We start from the raw sequence: 21,441 nt of genomic DNA on the forward strand, positions 1-21,441 counted from the left end.
ACCCAAATCACCGCTTTAATGATTCCCTATTCGTATCTGCTCTCATTACATACTTTTTTTTATCGTGTCAAGTCCCCGCAACGCCGTCAAGTTTTCTTTCCTTCTTTATTAGCACTGTTTTCTGGTTGATTGTGTGTTTGCCTACTATTTGCTTTTCGTTTCTTTAGCCTATTGTACGGGGGCACACATAATTTACAGAAAAACCATTGGTTATAGCAATCTGCTTTATAATACAGAGTTCCTTACGTATTTCATTGTTGTTCAAAGTTAAACGAAAGAGCTGGCTAATCATTGAGGAACTAATGCTTTTTTAGGGAGAGGGCATGAACTGGCACTTATGATAATATCTGTGGATGTGAGTGTCCTGAAAACAGAAAATTTATGGTTGTTAACTTTCTTAATAGCGATGTCTAGGTAATTAATGGAGTTCTGTTCTTCTGCTTCGTAGAAGAAGTTATTTTTATGCGCATGTTGCTTATTGCTTAAGCAAATGCGTTAATTTCATTGGCGTCACCCTCTAACACTTATAAAATATCGTCGACGTAACGATTATAGTAAACAGTTTTTACCGGTTCTAGGCGCTACAGTCTGGAACTGCCCGACCGCTATGGTCGCAGGTTCGAATCCTGCCTCGGGCATGGATGTGTGTGATGTCCTTAGGTCAGTTAGGTTTAAGTAGTTCTAAGTTGTAGGGGACTGATGACCTCAGCAGTTAAGTCCCATCGTGCTCAGAGCCATTTGAACCATTTTTAAACAGTTTTTTTCTCTTAGCTGTGAAAACTTGGTAAAATATTTACATTCTAAGTCATTCAGAAAAATAATTGCTAAGGTGTATGCCAAGCTGTGACCCATCGAAGACCATGTTTTTGATAATATATTTGGCCATTGAAGGTTAACAAGTATACGCTAAAAAAACTTTAAAAATTAAATATTTCTGTCATTGTGCAATGCTAATATAATTATTGTGGCGCCTACACCAACAGGTGTCGCTGATTGCTTTAGTCTTTTGTTTTCATCCCTTTTCGCTTCTTTCCCTATTTATTCTATCAACTTTATTACTCCATAAGCTTGTTCTTGAATATGTTATTATTTTTATCTAAAATAGCAACAAGAGCGTCTCAGAATCATATTATCACTTAACCATTTCCTTTGAACAATTTAAAGTTTAATTTTATTAGTATTTTTAATTATTACGCTTTATCACTGTAATAAGTAATTATTTGGCAAGCCCACTGTAGATTTCACCTGTTGTACTCTTCATTTATTGCATACTGTACTGACGAATATGTGTAGATTTACAGTAGCGGAATCAATAACGAGTTTACTGTACAAACATATGTTGTGGCTACTGTACTGCAGTTTGTTAGGAACAATATAGAAAGGGATAATATGACTGCCAGAACTGTGGCCTAGTTGACTGTGGCCTAGTTTACACCATACTTTACATATGTGCGACGATGCTAAGCTACTGCTTTATTATGTTAGGATATGTTATAAAACGGGTATGCTCCGCCGTAACTTAAGCGCATATTTTCACACACGTGAAAGTAATAATTTTTCGTTGTGGTATGTTTTATTGTTCTAAGACGTAATCTGTTCACTATTTCTATTTTATTTCCCATATTTTGCTGCAGATCTGAAGGTGGTCATTGCTGACCGAAACCGGCAGTCTGAGAAGCAAAAGGCTGTAATCATTGGTGGAAATATAAGAAATTCGTTCTACACTTCCCGGATCACTGCTTTAATCCTTGACCATGTCACAACTTGTGACACTCGGAATTGCTGAGGGTGGCACACTATACGAATTAGGAAGTGTTCTTGTTTTGGAACAGATGTGAATAACCAATACGGTCTACTGAAGGCTTTTAAATATTTCTGCCTCCCACTAGCAGCAGCCTTCGCTGACCAGCTGTTCCTTTGAAACACCAAACCAAAACATGATATTAACGCTGAGTAAGAATTTGGTCAACAATACCCTGACAGATGACACTTAACTAAACTCAGCAGTGGAATTGAATTATGACTTCCAGAAACTTTCATTGTTAAGGGAACGACGCGCTTCACATTATTACAGTAAGCATTATTACAGTAACAATTGAGACGTCTACAGACGTTAAAGTAACCTCTGGCGTGCCACAGGGGAGTGTTATGGAACCATTGCTTTTCACAATATATATAAATGACCTAGTAGATGGTGTCGGCAGTTCCAAGCGGCTTTTCGCGGATGATGCTGTAGTATACAGAGAAATTGCAGCATTAAAAAATTGTAGGGAAATGCAGGAAGATCTGCACCAGATAGGCACTTGGTGCAGGGAGTGACAACTGACCCTTAACGTAGACAAATGTAATGTATTGCGAATACATAGAAAGAAGGATCCTTTATTGTATGATTATATGATAGCGGAACAAACACTGGTAGCAGTTACTTCTGTAAAATATCTGGGAGTACGCGTACGGAACGATTTGAAGTGGAATGATCATATAAAATTAATTGTTGGTAAGGCGGGTACCAGGTTGAGATTCACTGGGAGGCTCCTTAGAAAATGTAGTCCATCAACAAAGGAGGTGTCTTACAAAACACTCGTTCGACCTATACTTGAGTATTGCTCATCAGTGTGGGATCCGTACCAGATCGGGTTGACGGAGGAGATAGAGAAGATCCAAAGAAGAGCGGCGCGTTTCATCACAGGGTTATTTGGTAAGCGTGATAGCGTTACGGAGATGTTTAGCAAAGTCAAGTGACAGATTCTGCAAGAGAGGCGCTCTGCATCGCGGTGTAGCTTGCTGTCCAGGTTTCGAGAGGGTGCGTTTCTGGATGAGGTATCGAATATATTGCTTCCCCCTACTTATACCTCCCGAGGAGATCACGAATGTAAAATTAGAGAGATTAGAGCGCGCACGGAGGCTTTCCGACAGTCGTTCTTCCCGCGAACCATACGCGACTGGAACAGAAAAGGGAGGTAATGACAGTGGCACGTAAGGTGCCCTCCGCCACATACCGTTGGGTGGCTTGCGGAGTATAAATGTAGATGTAGATGTAGAAGCAAACCACATCCATAGTAGAGTTAGTTACCTACATAACTGAATTACCATGCATCCATTTAGCACTCATGTTTACTACGAGTTACTACACATACTAGCGGTCTCTTACTAGGCAACACGCAACATACTCTTAGCCTAGAGAGTACTCGATTTTGTTGATTTTATAACAACAACGTCAGTCACAACAGAGATAGTCCTCATTTGTCCTATGGTATCAAGTATATGACATCTCACCCATGCTAAACTGCACTAGCTGTAACTTAGCAGAGGTTTCCAATTTAAAGCGAGGAGTTACCCCTATGTAATTAAATAGGCATTGTTGTGATCAACCCGTAGTACGAACTCATATGACGGTTGCCTTGCCAGTAGTCAGTGCAGTAAATCTGGACTATCAATGACAGGATTGGAACAACTCTCGATGTGAGATTTCACTAATAGCTCAAGACACACAGTGAGCAAATCGGTTGAACCGGCGCTATTATCACACATTGTTCCATAGAAACTGCTCAACACATAATGCCAAAACACACAACAGAACTCAAAGGAACCAGTAATCAAAACCAACATACACTTAACTAGACTGGTGCTAGTACGCGTACTAAGCCAACAAGATTGAGACAAGTCTTTTCAGCAGCTGACAGTAATGGTGCCAAACCAGACACTGTCCCATCCAGACCAACAACTTAAATTAGATACGAGCGTGCAATCAAAAGTAATTTAAGAAACACAAACAACAAGATTAAGAAAATGTTATAAGATCCAGCCAGCAGATTTACTTAAAGTTCATAGCCAAACTCAGTCCCCGCTTGGACATGTCTCTCATACACCCGACGCCTTCGGAAAATGCAAACAGAGATACAACCGACTGAGTGACAATTTAACCCACTACTTTCAATTATGGTGGCTTAAGCCTCTAAACATTAAAACAAGCGTGGGTCACTAAACATTTTCTATTGAATAACGTGCAGATTTCATCCCATGTTTTGTATCTACACAGACACTCCGCAAGTCACTGCACGGTGTCTGCACCACTACTAGACATTTACTTTTCTGTTACGCTCGCAAACAGAGCGAAGGAAAAACGACTCTATATGCATTCGTATGACCCTAAATACTAGTATCATACCTTCGCGGTCCATACGTGCAATGTATGTTGACAGCAGTAGAATGACGTGGCAGTCCGCAGCTCGTGGTCATGCGGTAGCGTTCTCGCTTCCCGCGCGCGGGTTCCCGGGTTAGATTCCCGGCGGGGTCAGGGATTTTCTCTGCCTCGTGATGACTGGGTGTTATGTGATGTCCGTAGGTTAGTTAAGTTTAAGAAGTTCTAAGTTCTAGGGGACTGATGACCATAGATGTTAAGTCCCATTGTGCTCAGAGCCATTTGAACCATTTTGAATGGCGTGGCAGTCAGCTTCTAATGCCGGGTCTCATAAATTTTCTCAGTAATGTTTCTCAAAAAGAATGTCGCCTTCCCTCTAGCGTTCAAATGTGTGTGAAATCTTATGGGACTTAACTGCTAAGGTCATCAGTCCCTAAGCTTACACACTAAATTCTCCTAAGGACAAACACACACACCCACGCCCGAGGGAGGACTCGAACCTCCGCCGGGATCAGCCGCACAGTCCATGACTGCAGCGCCTAGACCGCTCGGCTAATCCCGCGCGGTATCTCCGTAAAACTTAAATGTTGTTCGAACCTACCCGTAACAAATATAGCAGCGTGTCCGTGGATTGCTTCGATGTCTACCTTCAGTCCGACTTGGTACGTATCCGAAACACTCGAGCAGTACTCAAGAATGGGTCGCACCGGCATCCCATATGCGGTTTCCTTTACAGGTGAACTAATCTTTCCTACAATTCTCCCAATAATCCTAAGTCGACCATGCGCCTTCCCTGCCGGAGTTCTCACATGCTCTTCCCAATTCACAATCGCTTTGGAACGTTGCGCCCAGGTATAAAAACTACTTGACTGTGTCAAGCAGCACAGTAGTAATACTGTATCCGAACTAACAGGTCTGTTCTTCCTGCTCATCCGCATTAACTTACATTTTTCCACATTTAGAGCTAGCAGCCATTCATCACACCAGCTAGAAATTTTGGCTATGTCGTCTTGTATCTTCCTACAATCAAACAAATTCGACAACTTACCGTACACCACAGGATCATCAACAAACAACCACGGATTGCTGCCAATCCTAACCTTCAAATCGTTTATGTGTATAGAGAACTAAAAGCGGTCCTATCACACGTCTCTGGGTTTTTTCCTGACGATACCATTGTCTCTGATGAACACTCGCTGTCGTGGACAACATGGGTTCTAATACTTAAGTAGTCTTCGAGCCACTCGCATATCTGTGAATTTATTCCATCTGCTCGTACCTTCGTTAACAGTCTGCAATGGGCCACCGTGTCAAATGCTTTCGGGAAATCTAGAAATCTGCCAGTTGCCCTTCATCCACAGTTCGCAGTGTATCATGTGAGATAAAGGCAAGCTGAGTTTCGCGAGAGCGATGCTTTCACAAACCATGCTGATTCGTGGACGCACGATTCTCAGTTTCAAGGAAATTAGTATGTTCTAACTGAGAATATGTTCAAGGATTCTGCAGCAAACCGAAGTTGCGAACATTGGTCTGTGATTTTGTGGGTCCGATCTTTTACCCTTCTTCTATACTGGAGTCACCTGCGCTTTTTTCCAGTCACTAGGGACTTTGTGCTGGGCGAGAGATTCACGATAAATGCAGGTTGGGTAATGAGCCAATGTCGTAGAGTACTCTTTGTAAAACCAAATTGGGGTCCCATACGACCTGACGATTTATTTCCTTTCAAATCTTTCATTTGTTTCCACACGCCAGGTACGCTTATTACTATGTCGTCAATACGGGAGTCAGTCGGATGGTGAAATGACAATGTTTGTACGAATCTCCTGTGTGAACGATTTCTTGAACGTGAAATATAAAACTTTGGCTTTCGTTTCGCTAGTTTCAATGCCAAACCAGACTGGTCAACAAGGAAATTTGGAAATGTGTGGTAAGATCTTATGGGACCAAACTTCTGAGATCATCGGTCCCTAAGCTTACACAATACTTAATCTAACTTAAACTAACTTACGCTAAGGACGACACACACACACACACACACACACACACACACACACACACACACACACATGCTCGAGGGAGGACTCGAACCTCCGACGGGGGAAGCCGCGCGGACCGTGAAAAGATGCCAAAGACCGCTCGGCTATCCCGCGCGGAGGTCAACAAGGGACTGAATGGAAGTCTTGGACCCGATTAGTGATTTTATATAAGACCAGAATTTTCTCGAGTTCTATGCCAGATTTGTTGCTAAGGTTTGACGGTGGTAGTTGTTGTATGCTTCGCGCATAGGTCTTTTCACAGACGCACGAATCTCTACTAGCCTTCGCTTGTCATTTTTGCGTTCTCTTTTGAACCGAGAGTGCAACAGCCTTCGCTTCCTCAGCATCCTTCGAATTCCGGTATCAAATCATATCTTTTCATCCTTTATCCACTTACTAGGCCCATGACTCTCCAGACGACGATTTACAATTTGCTTAAACTTCGTCCATATTTACTCTCGAGCCATCCTACTGGAACTAAGTGATACGAATTCAATGTCTAAGTGAGATGCGAACAAATGCATGCCTGCTTTGTCTAGCAGAAACACTGTCCTAGCCTTCTTGACAGATTTATTAACTTTTATAATCATAGTTGCTATAATGACATCATGATCGCTAATCCCCGTTTTTGTACTGACATTGTCGATAAGGTACGACCTAGTTGTAGCTATGGGGTTGAATACATTTCCATTGCGTGTGGGCTCCCGAGTTATCTGCTAACACAGTTTTCAGAAAACGGGTTCAAAAGTATTTCGCATGACGGTCTGCCTGCACCCCGAGCAAACAATTCAGAGACATCGCAGTCTATACTCGGTACCCAAAGTCGCCTCCAAGTAGTATTGCATGATCTGGGCACCTCGCGCTACTGTCCATAGACATTCTTTGAATGACTAGAAATGTCAGAGCGGAATCGTGTGGCCGGTAGAAACATCGAACAATTAAATTGGTTTCAGCTACACCTGTTATACGCGACTAGACGACTTCATTGCCACACTGTGCTCATTGCTAAACTCACTACGCAAACGGAGCTATCACTGATATAGAAATCAGTACAAACTTCAGTCCGATTCTGCAGGCTGTCACACATTGGAGATGCGTAGAAATCATAAAAGGTAATCCGTATAATTAAACATCTTCCAGATACTGTGATGCAAAGTTCATGGGGAAGGGAAGAAAATAGTCTGTTAGCTAACTTATAGAGTCATACAAGTAAATTAAGTACACGGTTACACATCGGAATTGAATATTGGATTGATTAGGAAAATACGTACAAGAACCAAAATAAATGAGTCATGCTTAAGCGATCGACTATCAGAAGTTGAAACTCTCGCTGCGGTCACCGTCATACGAAGAATACTGTCACAAGTCGGACCCGACCAAAAGTACCACTTTGCTTCACGCCATAACTGAGAGGCCTCTGCTTCACTTGCTGACGGAGAGTACTCCTCTCTTCCGTGCCCCGCCAAAGAGTACTATTTAGCTACGCATCCCGATGAAGAGTAAAAACGACGCTCTTCTAAGCTCTCTGCGGAAAGACTGTCAAATATTACTGCTTGTTGCATCAGACAGAATGTTAGAAACGCCACCAATGAGAGACTGCGTAGCTAAGATTTCCCTACCTCTTCCAAATGTTTTTATAATCTCTTAATTTTCAGTTGAAACAAATTAACAATTTGGTTGCTACATCCCCACACTGGAAAACTGTGGAAGCCCTGGGCAATGTGAGAGAAGTTGCGCTTCCGCCCCTTCGAAAGTCGACACAGTTCCCCCAATCTGGTTAATTTTTAAGACCTTATCCAATAAACGACTTCTCTATTGCCTACGTCAAAAGGTTCAAATGTGTGTGAAATCTTATGGGACTTACTGCTAAGGTCATCAGTCCCTAAGCTTACACACTACTTAACCTAAATTATCCTAAGGACAAACACACACACACACATGCCTGAGGGAGGACGAACCTCCAGCGGGACCAACCGCACAGTCCATGACTGCAGCGCCTCAGACCGCTCGGCTTATTCCGCGCCGTCCTGCGTCAAAAGCTGGGGTCGATGGCACTGGTAAGATTCCGGAGTGGTCTTAATGCGGGATGTAGCGCTCCACGTCTTCCACGAGATCTTATCGGCAGTTTAAACTACTGCCCAAATTTCCCTGAAATGTCCTGCCGGCTCACCGTGCTAGTCCCTTGGTGATATGAAATGATAATTATATCAATAACCTAAGCTGTCGATAGGCGTTATGTACATCAACGGGGACAGTTGAAAATATGTGCCCCAACCGGCACCCGAACCCGGGATCTCCTGCTTACGTGGCAGACGCTCTAACCATCTGAGCCACCGAGGGCACAGAGAAGAGTGCGTCTGCTGGGATTTATCCCTTGCACGCTCGCCGTAAGACCCACATTCTCAACATAATGTCCGCGCACTACATTCATGGTGCTCCTGTCCATTACACTCATTACTCGCGGCAGACAATCTTACCGAGTCCCGTAAGAGTTCGGCCGATGCGTGTGCATCCGGCACAGATGAAGAAGGTCAATGGCCGGTTAGCCTTAACTATATGAAGATGGTATCTGTTCGACCGAAAGAACAGATACCATCGGTGACCATCTCTAGAATGAAATGATAATTATATAAAGACCCTAAGCTGTCGGGACACACATTTTCAAATGTCACCTTTTATGTATATCAACGCCTGTCGACAACTTAGGATCTTCATATAATTATCATTTCATTCAAGAGAGCTGCATGGTTACCGATGGTACATATCCGAAAGAACAGATACCATCTTCATACCTTGGTGATGTGGTGAAATCCCAAGCGAGCATAGCGCGTACATAAAAATCCTCGTACAGCCTCCGTAAGATATTATCTGCACATGGCATAACTGCTCAGAACGTTTGCAAACAGTCTGTACTGGAGGTTACATACATAAATGATTTGTTGCAATGATTGGTTCTCTCATGTGTGAACACCCATCCAGTCATTCTGCTTACTAGACAACGCTACAGATTGTTCATCTTCGAAGAAATCCTGTCTAAGTTCGAACCACGTCATTACGTTTACAATCCTCAAGATTACGACAGCTGTACCCACCACTGTCTTTAGCAGTAAACTACTGACTGTTACTATTGGTTCTGTGTTCTGATTATAAAGGCTGAACCTGAACTGACAAAATTCCGTAGGTTGTTCAGGCTTTTTATTTTCCTGTTAGAGGCCAGTGGTCTCTAACGGCTCATTACAAAGTAACTGCATTTCGTTTGACCTCTTACCCATCTATCTTTGTATTTCCATTTTATTGGAAATATCTTCACAACAATGCAAATGCCAATATCATATCTTGCGTGCCTTGTTTGTAAAGCAAATTGCCTACTTTTCTCTCCGCTCTCAAGCTTGCATTCAGAACTGCTCACTTCGGCAGTATTAGTTGTACATTAACTGTGATGCTTATCAGGATAGGCAAGTTTACTGATGTAGAGTTGGCTCACACGTATTTTGCGTATAGATTAACTAAATGTAACATAAGAGTGAGATAACGACGCTGTGACCAGGTGTTTGCACAAAGTGGGCATCACATCGTAAAACTTTTGCATCTCTAGATAGCAGTCTAGTCTGTGTTTTGTGATATACGTTTTGGTGACAGCGTACTACAGGCCTTTCAATTTTTGTGAAGGTATTTCCACAGAAACAAAGAAAATTGCAATAACAAACGGAACAAGCCATAATTACATTATTTCTCTGTAATGAGCTACGAGAGACGATGGATCACTCATTCCAAAATACTCAGAAAACTGAATAGCTGATGCAGTCACGTGTACATACTTTCAAACAAATGGTGAAGTGGTTCATGCGCAGGAAGGCGAACTGGGCGTCTTCTGTCAGCTATGGTCTGTCAAGGTAGCTCTCGAAGTCAGGTGGCCGACACTGCATTTTATACAGCGACCCCCGGCCCCCTATAAGCACCTAGCATTCCTCTTTAGTTGTGCTTGGCGTTCAAAGCAACCCCTCATGCCCCGAACAGTGGGTGCCCTTGATCTCCGTTAAAATTTTTAAAATCTAGTCCCTGCCGCCTCTTTCTCCTGGTACCCCAATATGATGGCGTACGGACAAAAATGCTAGTCTTTTCTAAATTTATTTTATGCCGTTCCTTGGGCATGGCAACGAGAAAATTATTTTTAAGTATGTCGATATGAAGGATGCCGAGGACTACATTTCTTACTCCAAAGCTGAGGATACTCAGTCGACAACATAGGCTTACTTGTCAGCACTCTAGGACAAGTGAGAAACGAGGTCCAGGGAGCGGACACAGGAATCTTGTATCGCTGTTCTACGTAAGGTCCAATGAAGGGAAGGTGCTTTGCCATTGACTTTCTCCGACATTATGAAATGTCCAGTGTGTTTGAAGTTTTTCGTATTGAGAAAATGGAAGAAGCGATCTATAATTAACTCGACAATACTTTTTTAGGCAAGATCACATTATTAATATTTATTACTGACCACCGGTTTCGATAGTTGAAACTGTCATTTTCTGATCTTCAGAAAGGTTTTGGTTATAAATATTATTCAGTTATTAGTGTGTCACTCATTCCATGACGTCTTTATGGTGGAGAATATATAGCAAATTATACATAGGTTTGTGAAAAGTTAACTAAAACCATACACAGATAAAAAACACTTTGTGCAACTTTTTATAACCAAAATCGAATTAATTAATATTTGTTATTGACGCCATGTTTCGACAGTTGCACAAGGTGCTTTTTATACGTATACGGTTTTACCTTGACGAACCCATGTATAATGTGCTATATATTGCTCTGCTGTATATTCTCCACCATAATGACGACATAGCGTAAGTGATAAACTCTTAATGGAACATGGTTTATAGCAAAAAAAAATTAAGGTTAGATGAAGACAGTTTCAACAGTCGAAACCTGTCGTCAACAATAAAGGTTAATTGTTGCGATCTAGATTGTAAAGGTTTTATCGTGTCCAATTTTCGTACTGTGTCGTGTGAATGACTGTAATGAGTGCTTGTAGAGTGTGGTGTTGGGTTGTGTTGTTATAAATAAAGAGAAGAGAGAGGGTCAAATTCGCTGACGCGCATAGCCTATCACTCTCAAATAGCAATATGGGGGCCGCCAGGCTTAACTTTCCCATCCGATGGATGGATCACCATCAACAGTGTCACATGAGACACTACAGAGGAGTTTGGAACTTATTTAAGGAGATTGGAGCAAAGACTCATTATAACGTATTTTACGCCGATACCTCTCCTCCCATTTCCGACCAAATACTGACAATGAAAATTTTCCGCACCAGGGATGTAACCAACATGCCTCTGAGTCGATACCACCACGTAATCGTGCTTTAGTGACCTTGGCTACCATGTCGGGGGATTCTACCAATGAAATGCTCAAAATTCAAAGGATATGCAGTGGAATACCAGAAGGACACCTTGAGGGAGCAATGAAACTTCATGCTGCCTTCGAGAACATGCTGGACCGATATCGCACTAAAATATCTTTGGTTGGTAATGGGCGACCAATACTGTTCCCACAAGACGCGGGTTTTCATTATAATATAGGATAGAAAATCCACACATTATAATAACGGACTCCTTTGAACATCACACATTAAAAATTGCACATTTGAGGTACTTACGTGAAATTGTGGGAACACATGTTGACAGAAAGCAGTGTACAGAGCAAGGTCGGCTCTCAGAGACCAGTGTGGCCTGAGCTCCCAGTTGGTGCACATCGACAGCGCAGAAAGTTACGTATATAGCTTCTTTTCTGTGTTTACTTCGTAAATTCTTACTTAAATTGCGTGTGAGTTTCGTATAAGAGGTGTAATTTCGAGTTTTAGTTTCTGTAATCGTAAATTCAGGCAGATTGTAGCGCAGTCATTAGGCATTTGTACAGGTTAGTTCATACATTCTTTGCGTGTTTCCCTTGCGTTATCTAGGCACGGACTCGTGTTTCAGTAACTGTTGTTCAACATCAATTAGAATGGACAGGGACTGTGATTGCTGTGTTCGGATGAGGGCTGAGTTGGCATCCCTTCGCTCACAGCTGCACGCGGCGCTGACTTCGGTCACGCAGTTTGAGGCTGTTGCCAATGGCCACTGTGGGGAGCCGGACTTGGGTATCACGGGGACGTCAACCTCGTCCCATCTGTCCCCAGATCGGTCTGCCGCTGTGCTTGCTCCGGCTGCTGCCCGCAGTGGGGCTGAGCCCTCGCCTGTGGTTGATTGGGACGTCGTTCCAAGGCGTGGCAGGCAGCAAAAGACGTCCCCGGAGGCTGATCAGAAAGCCTCCCCAGTGCGTCTGACAAACAGCTTTCAGGTACGGTCTCTGGCTGAGCCAGATGCAGCTACCTGCCCTGTTTCAGAGTATGATTCTCAGCCTTCACGGTCCCGGCAATCGCAGAGGGTGGGCTTATTGGTAGTTGGGAGCTCCAATGTTAGGCGCGTAATGGGGCCCCTTAGGGATATGGCGGCTAAGGAGGGGAAGAAATCCAGTGTGCACTCCGTATGTGTTCTGGGTGGAGTCATTCCTGATGTGGAAAGGGTCCTTCCGAATGCCATGAAGAGCACAGGGTGCAGCCAGCTGCAGGTGGTGGCACATGTCGGCACTAATGACGTGTGTCGCTTTGGATCTGAGGAAATTCTCTCTGGATTCCAGCGGCTATCTGATTTGGTGTAGGCTGCCGGTCTTGCTTACGAGATGAAGACAGAGATCTGCAGCATCGTTGACAGAACCGACTGCGGACCTTTGGTGCAGAATCGGGTGGAGGGTCTGAATCAGAGGCTCAGACGGTTTTGCGACCGTGTTGGCTGCAGATTCCTTGACTTGCGCCATAGGGTGGTGGGGTTTCGGGTTCCGCTGAATAGGTCAGAAGTTCACTACACTCAGCTGGAGGCTACACGGGTAGCGGAGGCTGGGGCGTGGACTGGGCGTTTTTTTTAGGTTAGAAGGCCTCGGGAAAGTACGGGGTGGGCTGCAGTCTCAAAGGGTTCATGGCAAATACAGGACGTTCTTGGATCAAGGAACAGTCGGAATTGCAGTTTTAAATTGATGTAGTTTCGCTGGGAAAGTCCCTGAGCTTCAAGCGCTAATAGAAAGCACAGAAGTTGAAATCGTTATAGGTACAGAAAGCTGGCTAAAGCCTGAAATAAGTTCTGCAGAAATTTTTACGAAGTCTCAGACGGTATTCAGGAAAGATAGATTAGGCAGAATTGGTGGTGGAGTGTTTGTGTCTGTCAGTAGTGGTTTATCTTGTAGTGAAGTCGAATTGGTATGGGTGGAGGTTATACTTAACAGCCGAACTAAGTTAACAATTGACTCCTTCTACCGACCCCCACACTCTGATGATATAGTTGCTGAACAGTTCAAAGATAATTTGAGTCTCGTAACAAATAAATACCCCACTCATACGGTTATAGTTGGTGGGGACTTCAACCTTCCCTCGATATGTTGGCAAAAATACTTGTTCAAAACCAGTGGTAGGCACAAAACATCTCCCGAGAGTGTCCTAAACGCTTTTTCGGAAAATTATTTCGAGCAGTTAGTCCACGAACCCAAGCGAATTGTAAATGGTTGCGAAAACACACTTGACCTCTTAGCCACAAACAATCCAGAGCTAATAGAGAGCATCAAGACTGATACAGTGATTAGTGATCACAAGGTCGTAGTAGCTAGGCTCAATGCCGTTTCTTCCAAATCCACCAGAAACAAACGCAAAATATGAAACTTCCTGGCAGATTAAAACTGTGTGCCGGACCGACACTCGAACTCTGGACCTTTGCCTTTCGCGGGCAAGTGCTCTACCAACTGAGCTACCCATGCACGACTCACGCCCCGTCCTCACAGCTTTACTTCTGCCAGTACCTTGTCTCCTGCCTTCCAAACTTTACAGAAGCTCTCCTGCGAACCTTGCAGAACTAGCGCTCCCGAAAGAAAGGATATTGCGGAGACATGGCTTAGCCACAGCCTGGGGGATGTTTCCAGTGTCACTAGAAGCCTTCCTACGAGACAATCTCCATTCCTTCCGAACTGACTATGCAAATGTAGACGAGATGTGGCTCAAATTCAAAGATATAGCAGCAACGGCAATTGAGAGATTCATACCTCATAAATTGGTAAGAGATGGAACTGATCCCCAATGGTACACAAAACAGGTCCGAACGCTGTTGCAGAGGGAACGGAAAAAGCATGCGAAGTTCAGAAGAACGCGAAATCCCGAAGATTGCCTAAAATTTACAGACGCGCGAAATGTGGCACAGACTTCAATGCGAGATGCCTTTAATAGGTTCCACAACAAAACATTGTCTCGAAATTTGGTAGAAAATCTGAAGAAATTCTGGTCGTATGTAAAGTACACAAGCGGCAAGACGCAGTCAATACCTTCGCTGCGCAGTGCCGATGGTACTGTTACCGACGACTGTGCCGCTAAAGCCGAGTTATTGAACGCAGTTTTCTGAAATTCCTTCACCAGGGAAGACGAATGGAATATCCCAGAATTTGAAACACGAACAGTTCGTAGCATGAGTTTCTTAGAAGTAGATACCTTAAGGGTTGCGAAGCAACTCAGGTCGCTTGATACGGGCTAGTCTTCAGGTCCAGATTGTATACCGATTAGGTTCCTTTCAGATTACGCTGATACAATAGCTCCCTATTTAGCAATCATATACAACCGCTCGCTCACCGATAGATCTGTACCTACAGATTGGAAAATTGCGCAGGTCGCACCAGTGTTTAAGAAGGGTATTAGGAGTAATCCATAGAACTACAGACCTATATCATTGACGTCGGTTTGCAGTAGGGTTTTGGAGCATATACTGTATTCAAACATTATGAATCACCTCGAAGGGAACGATCTATTGATACGTAATCAGCATGGTTTCAGAAAACAGCGTTCTTGTGCAACGCAGCTAGTTCTTTATTCGCACGAAGTAATGGCCGCTATCGACAGGGGATCTCAAGTTGATTCCGTGTTTCTAGATTTCCGGAAAGCTTTTGACACCGTTCCTCACAAGCGACTTCTGATCAAGCTGCGGGCCTATGGGGTATCGTCTCAGTTGTGCGACTGGATTCGTGATTTCCTGTCAGGAAGGTCGCAGTTCGTAGTAATAGAAGGCAAATCATCGAGTAAAACTGAAGTGATATCAGGTGTCCCCCAGGGAAGCGTCCTGGGACCTCTGCTGTTCCTGATCTATATAAATGACCTGGGTGACAATCTGAGCAGTTCTCTTAGGTTGTTCGCAGATGATGCCGTAATTTACCGTCTAGTAAGGTTATCCGAAGACCAGTATCAGTTGCAAAGCGATTTAGAAAAGATTGCTGTATGGTGTGGCAGGTGGCAGTTGACGCTAAATAACGACAAGTGTGAGGTGATGCACATGAGTTCCAAAAGAAATCCGTTGGAATTCGATTACTCGATAAATAGTACAATTCTCAAGGCTGTCAATTCAACTAAGTACCTGGGTGTTAAAATTACGAACAACTTCAGTTGGAAACACAACATAGATAATATTGTGGGGAAGACGAGCCAAAGGTTGCGTTTCATTGCCAGGACACTTAGAAGATGCATCAAGTCCACTAAAGAGACAGCTTACACTACACTCGTTCGTCCTCTGTTAGAATATTGCTGCGTGGTGTGGGATCCTTACCAGGTGGGATTGACGGAGGACATTGAAAGGGTGCAAAAGAGGGCTGCTCGTTTTGTATTATCATGTAATAGGGGAGAGAGTGTGGCAGATATGATACGCGAGTTGGGATGGAAGTCATTAAAGCAAAGACTTTTTCGTCGCGGCGAGATCTATTTACGAAATTTCAGTCACTAACTTTCTCTTCCGAATGCGAAAATATATTCTTGAGCCCAACTTACATAGATAGGAATGATCATCAAAATAAAATAAGAGAAATCAGAGCTCGAACAGAAAGGTTTAGGTGTTAGTTTTTCCCGCGCGCTGTTCGGGAGTGGAATGGTAGAGAGATAGTATGATTGTGGTTCGATGAACCCTCTGCCAAGCACTTAAATGTGAATTGCAGAGTAATCATGTAGATGTAGATGTAGATGTAGGTCGATCTATCCTCCTCCTCCTCCTCCTACTACTACTACTATTACTGATAGAAACTACATTTCTTTAATTTTTATTGACCTCTTTTCATTCGGTATACATACACCAGATTGTATAAAATTACTAATTTCTTATTCACGCTATATCTTGCAGAACTTTGTTATTCACGGTATAGAGTACAGAGAGCTGACAACAATAGTGTAACTAGTTCGAGCAGAAACATTGTCTTTGATGATGTATTTTACGATTCATAAAAATCATCTACTCTTCAAAGTGCGACACCGCTAATAACTCTGTTTTATCATTGACGTACCTTAACTGAAAAATCGCATTATCCATTTTGCAATGAAAATCTTGTTTTTTCCAAAAACGTAAATAAGTTATATCTGTTAAAACGATGTTATTATAGAATGGTCAATTTTTAAAATGTATTCCTGGAAAAAATTTAATCCTACAGTTTTATAGACCTAGTTTTCAGTTTACACAAATGTTTAATTCTCCTGAAGCAACATGTTAGTTCGTAAAATATTCCAATAAAAAAATTAAGTTTGCACTAAATTCCTGGATGGTTTTAGAAATCAAAAAGCATTGATAAATTTCATCATCAAAATTGTACCTTCGGTTGTCATTTTTATGATTCGTAAAAGAAATTAAGTTAGACTTGCTTATATTTATTATCGAGGTAATCGATTATGATCATCATCAGACCAATCTCGAACATATCCATACCCGTTTCACAAAACATGCTGTACATAATCATCACCATCACCATAGGCAAAAAAGTTAAAAACTCTGCGTTGTGCCCCTAAAGGGAATTTGCTAAATTCTCTTGAGGAAACTGACACCTATTTGCATTACAAAAAACAGCCATTTTTTAAGAAAAATAAATGAGCCTTTGGACTTCAGAGAAAAACATTTCTGTTAACCTTCCAATGACTTGTTGTAGAACATTCCTGCTTTCTTCTCCTTTTCATCCTATATTCTCTTAGTGACGTAGCTTACGCTTTTAAATTTTTGTTTTACTTACGGATTTTAATCTCATTTTCTTCTTGGATTATATGATCCACAGTTTTTATATACTGGCTCAAATTATACATGTTTTCCAGCTATAGGGCATTTTGATCTATTTTGGCGGTTTATGTATTTTTTTCTACACTCAAGTTCCAAGACAACTATCTTTAAGCATTTTACTGTGCCAGTTTGAATTTCTTTCTATGCTCACTTCGCAGGGCAACTATTTTTAAGCAGCATATTGAGGTCACTGGTATTTTTTTCTATGTTCAAGTTCCAGGCCAAATACTTTTTAAGGCTGCATACTTTGGTTTGTTCACCGATCATCTCAAACCTCTCGTCTATATGCCACCACTGCAATACTGGTGCAACGTCTGCATTACAACAGATGCACCCAAGACAACTTTATCTCCCATCTGTTCCTGCTATTTGCCACCACTACAATACTGGTGTGACTTCTGCATTACCGCAAATGCATCCCATCCGACTTTATCTCTCATCGGTTCCTGGTAGCTCATCAGAAGTGCACATTTCCATGGCGACCGACGGTGTCCTCTTTCCGACGTATCAGTGGTTCACCGAAACGTCGTTTCAATAGCGAGAGACAGCGTCCTCCTGTCGCCACTACACCTTGTGTTCATCGTGTGCTTACTGCGGACGTACGCTATCGATTCACTTCGTTGAACGTTTTAGACACGTTTTTAACTCTTGTTTTGTTTTATTGGCTCCTACTGACCCACAGAGTATTCATGTTATTCAGCAGTCAACGTTTGTTCCTTCCCACATGTAGTTCGTGCTCCGTTCACCGCCGCCTCCGGTCATCACCTGTTTACATCTTATTGTCAATTTGGTTTTACTCTGTTGGTGTTAGTTTTTAACTTATACCGTTTCTTTGCCCCTCTAATTTGTAACAGTACGTCTGAGACTGGTCTGCTTTCATTGCTTCTGTGTCCGTCTAAGTTTTAATAGTATCTAAGTTTCTGAGATTGTTCCGAATACGATTGTAGCTGATTTGAACCGCTTAACATTTTAAATGACAGTTTGTGCGACCAAACTGCTTTAAAATTTTCTTTAAATTTAATACAGATCGCTGTTTTTCCATTAATATTTTCACAGATTAGCTAAGCACCCAGGGTTGCCCTGGTACGTATTTGTTCCAATCTTCTCCCCTCTTCCTGTCCGTCTCCTACTTCTCCCCATCCCCTCTCTGTCCATCTCGTCCACCCACTCTCCCAGTCCACCTTTCCCACCCGCCACTCATCCTGCCCCATTCTCTATCCATATCCTCCTGCACATCTCTCTGTCCATCATTCCCTCCCCCTCTCTCTGTCCATCTGTTCCTTCCCCCTCTGTTCATCTCTCCTCCCCTTCTAAAACCATCCCCTCCTCCCCTTTCTCCAACTCATTACCACATCGCTCTTTGTCCACCTATCTGTCCATTTCCTTCTCTCCTCTCTCCCTATCCACCCCTTCCTCCACTCTCATACCATTCGTCTCCTTTTTAGTTCTGTCTCCATCTCCTCTTTCCCCCTCTCTATGTCCATCTCCTCCTCTGTGGCTGTTTTCCACGCTTCTCAGCGTTTATGATCATATCCCCTGAACTATATGCCACACAATGATATAATTTTGCTGGTATATTCAGTTGTATATGTCGATGCCGTCGACGAAATGTGTCTTTGTTAGTAAAGAAATAATAAATTGAAGCGGCGTACCTGATACAGAAGCTTAACTAGATAAAGAGCGGAAAGGTATTAAGTGATAAACTTCTTTTCTTTTGTCGTTTTTTCAGACTTATCAATGACAAAAAGTTTCGTAAAGGTCTAAAATTATGTGTAAAGTTTGCTGCAAGTCACTAAGTGCTCTCATTTTGCAATACTGGATGAGTATAGTCTGGATATTGGCAATTCAAGAACTTTGCTACTTCGTCAGCCGCACCCCAACACCTTTCGTAGGTAGGTGGTTCCTACCCCCACGGCGATCAGTCCGGGCACTAAGTGATTTGAATAACAAGTTTGGTTGAAATCATTCAAGTGGTTTAGAAGGAGATGTGGAGCATAAGCACGCAAATACATCCATATATGCATTTTTATAATAAATTTGTATTCTATTAGTCCATCTCCTCCTTCACTTTGTTCGCCACTTCCTCTCCCTCCCTGTGCACCTCCACCCCTCTCCACTACCCATCTCCTTCCGTCCTTCTCTCTGTTCATCTCCTCCTCCACTCTCTCTCTTCCCATTTCCTCCTCCCCTTCTCCCTGTCCCTCTGCTCCTCCCACCTCCCTTTGTTCATCTCCTACCCTTTTCCTTCTATTTCCATCTCCTACTCTTCCCTTTCTCTGCCTGTCTTTCCCCCTCTCTATCCATTTCCCCATCCTCTATCTCTGTCCATCTCCTTCTCCTCCTATTGGTGCCTCTCTCCTCCTTTACCCTCACTGTCTGTCCACATCCTCGTCCTCCCTTCTATCTTCATATTGTCACACTCACTCCAGTAGGAGGCTGCCGGTCCTTGCCCCTACAGTATTTCTTTCCAGATTGTAGATAATATGTGTACCAAATGTAACGGAAATCGTTCTGGGGTTTAGGGTGAGCTTTTCACCTGTGGATTTGCCAGCACATCTCAAATTCATTTCACACATATTTAACATGTTTCAAGCGTATTCACCAGTATATCTAGGAAATGCTGACCTGCAGTTTCATTTTCATTGCTTAACTTTTATGACGTCGTATTTCCTGAACTACTGCTGTACTATGATATAATTTTGCAGCTACATCCAGTGGTACGTGAGACTACCGTCTGCGAAATGTGTTGTGAATAGAGTTAGTAGTAAAGAAGTAATGAATTGAAGCGTCCAGCACGATGCGCCAGATTTTGACGCATTTCAGTATTTGACGTCATATATGCTGTATTATGGGTCGTACAATGATATGCTTTTGTAGATACATTCAGCGGTAAATGTGGATACTGTCTGCAAAAAGCGTTGCGAAACAAACAATAAATTAAAACATCTGTGGTAGTTTTTCATGCATCTCATTGCTTATGAGGTGGTATCTTCTTAACTATACGGTATGAAATGAAATTTTTCTGGTACTTTCAGTTGCATATGTGAATTGTGTCTGCAAAATGTGACGCGGATGCAATTAGTAATAAAGAAATAATAAATTAAAATGTCATGATTCATGTTGCAGTTTAACGTAGTAAGCGACAAAATTCCTTCCTTTCATCATTTGGTTGAGGGTGGGGAGGGTTGGAGGGGTTGACAGCGAAACGAATAATAGTAATGGTTTGAAATTATGTGCAAAGTTTGTTGCAAGTCTTTAAGTGTTTTCGTTCTCAAATAATGGCTGGCTAAAATATGGGTATTCTCGCACCGTGGGTTAGACTGTTTTTTCACTCCCACCCCTCTGATAGCTCGGTGGTACTTAACCTCACAGTTAATCTTTCCAGACAGTAAAGGATATGTGTACCGCATTTGGTTGAAATCTGTCCAGTTGTTTAGTAGGAGATGTACAACATACATACATACATACATACGAGTACATATGTAAATTCATTTTTATAATTTGTATGGATTATGGTTAACTAAGATAAATTCACTAGCCAAACTGGTTTTTGTGAATTTTACTTTTGTTGTATTTTATGTTAAAATCTAAAAGGTAAAAGCTTTATTTTTTTGAAGCCATTTGGACTATTTTTCGACCGTGACTGTCTCAAGAAATACGTAAAAGTCTTTTTTTTTTTTTTAATTACCGCTGCCAGTCACAAATCTTGTCAATATTGTATTACTTATTTATTTGAGGCTTAAACCTCATCTTCATGCTAAATGGTATTACAAAAACAACTTTACAATAAGGTCATACTGATGTTACATAGTCTTTTAGTAAATATTGTGGTCACCCTGTGAAAGAAGAGAAAACTTAGTAATAGGCGATGTCACTTTGGAAGCTGGACTGATGTTTGCACGAAAATGTTTTGTAATGGTCACTCACTTTGTTTTTGTGGTATGGTAGTCTGGTTTTGATGCGTTGCTGTGTTTTTATTTCCGTGGCTCTCTTGGCCACTGTCCACAAATTGTCACTAACACAGCAGTATCTAGGAAACGCGATCACAAACAGTTCTGTAGTGCAGTGGACAAGGTGGCGGTCTGTTTATGATTGTGCTTCCAAGTTGCTGCTATT

The 21,441-nt window shown here is 42.4% G+C and overlaps 1 protein-coding gene across 1 annotated transcript in view; it reads left to right on the plus strand.

Moving 5' to 3' along the window:
• The first annotated feature begins 11,558 nt into the window (after nucleotides 1–11,558).
• Nucleotides 11,559–21,441, plus strand: part of LOC126474381 (octopamine receptor Oamb-like) — a 524,955-nt gene continuing 515,072 nt past the window's right edge. The window contains exon 1 of the mRNA XM_050101849.1: nucleotides 11,559–11,699. Within this exon, the coding sequence (XP_049957806.1) occupies nucleotides 11,559–11,699 (141 nt within the window). The remainder of the gene's footprint in view (nucleotides 11,700–21,441) is intronic.

Source organism: Schistocerca serialis, chromosome 4, assembly GCF_023864345.2.
Source record: "Schistocerca serialis cubense isolate TAMUIC-IGC-003099 chromosome 4, iqSchSeri2.2, whole genome shotgun sequence".
Taxonomy (NCBI): domain Eukaryota; kingdom Metazoa; phylum Arthropoda; class Insecta; order Orthoptera; family Acrididae; genus Schistocerca; species Schistocerca serialis.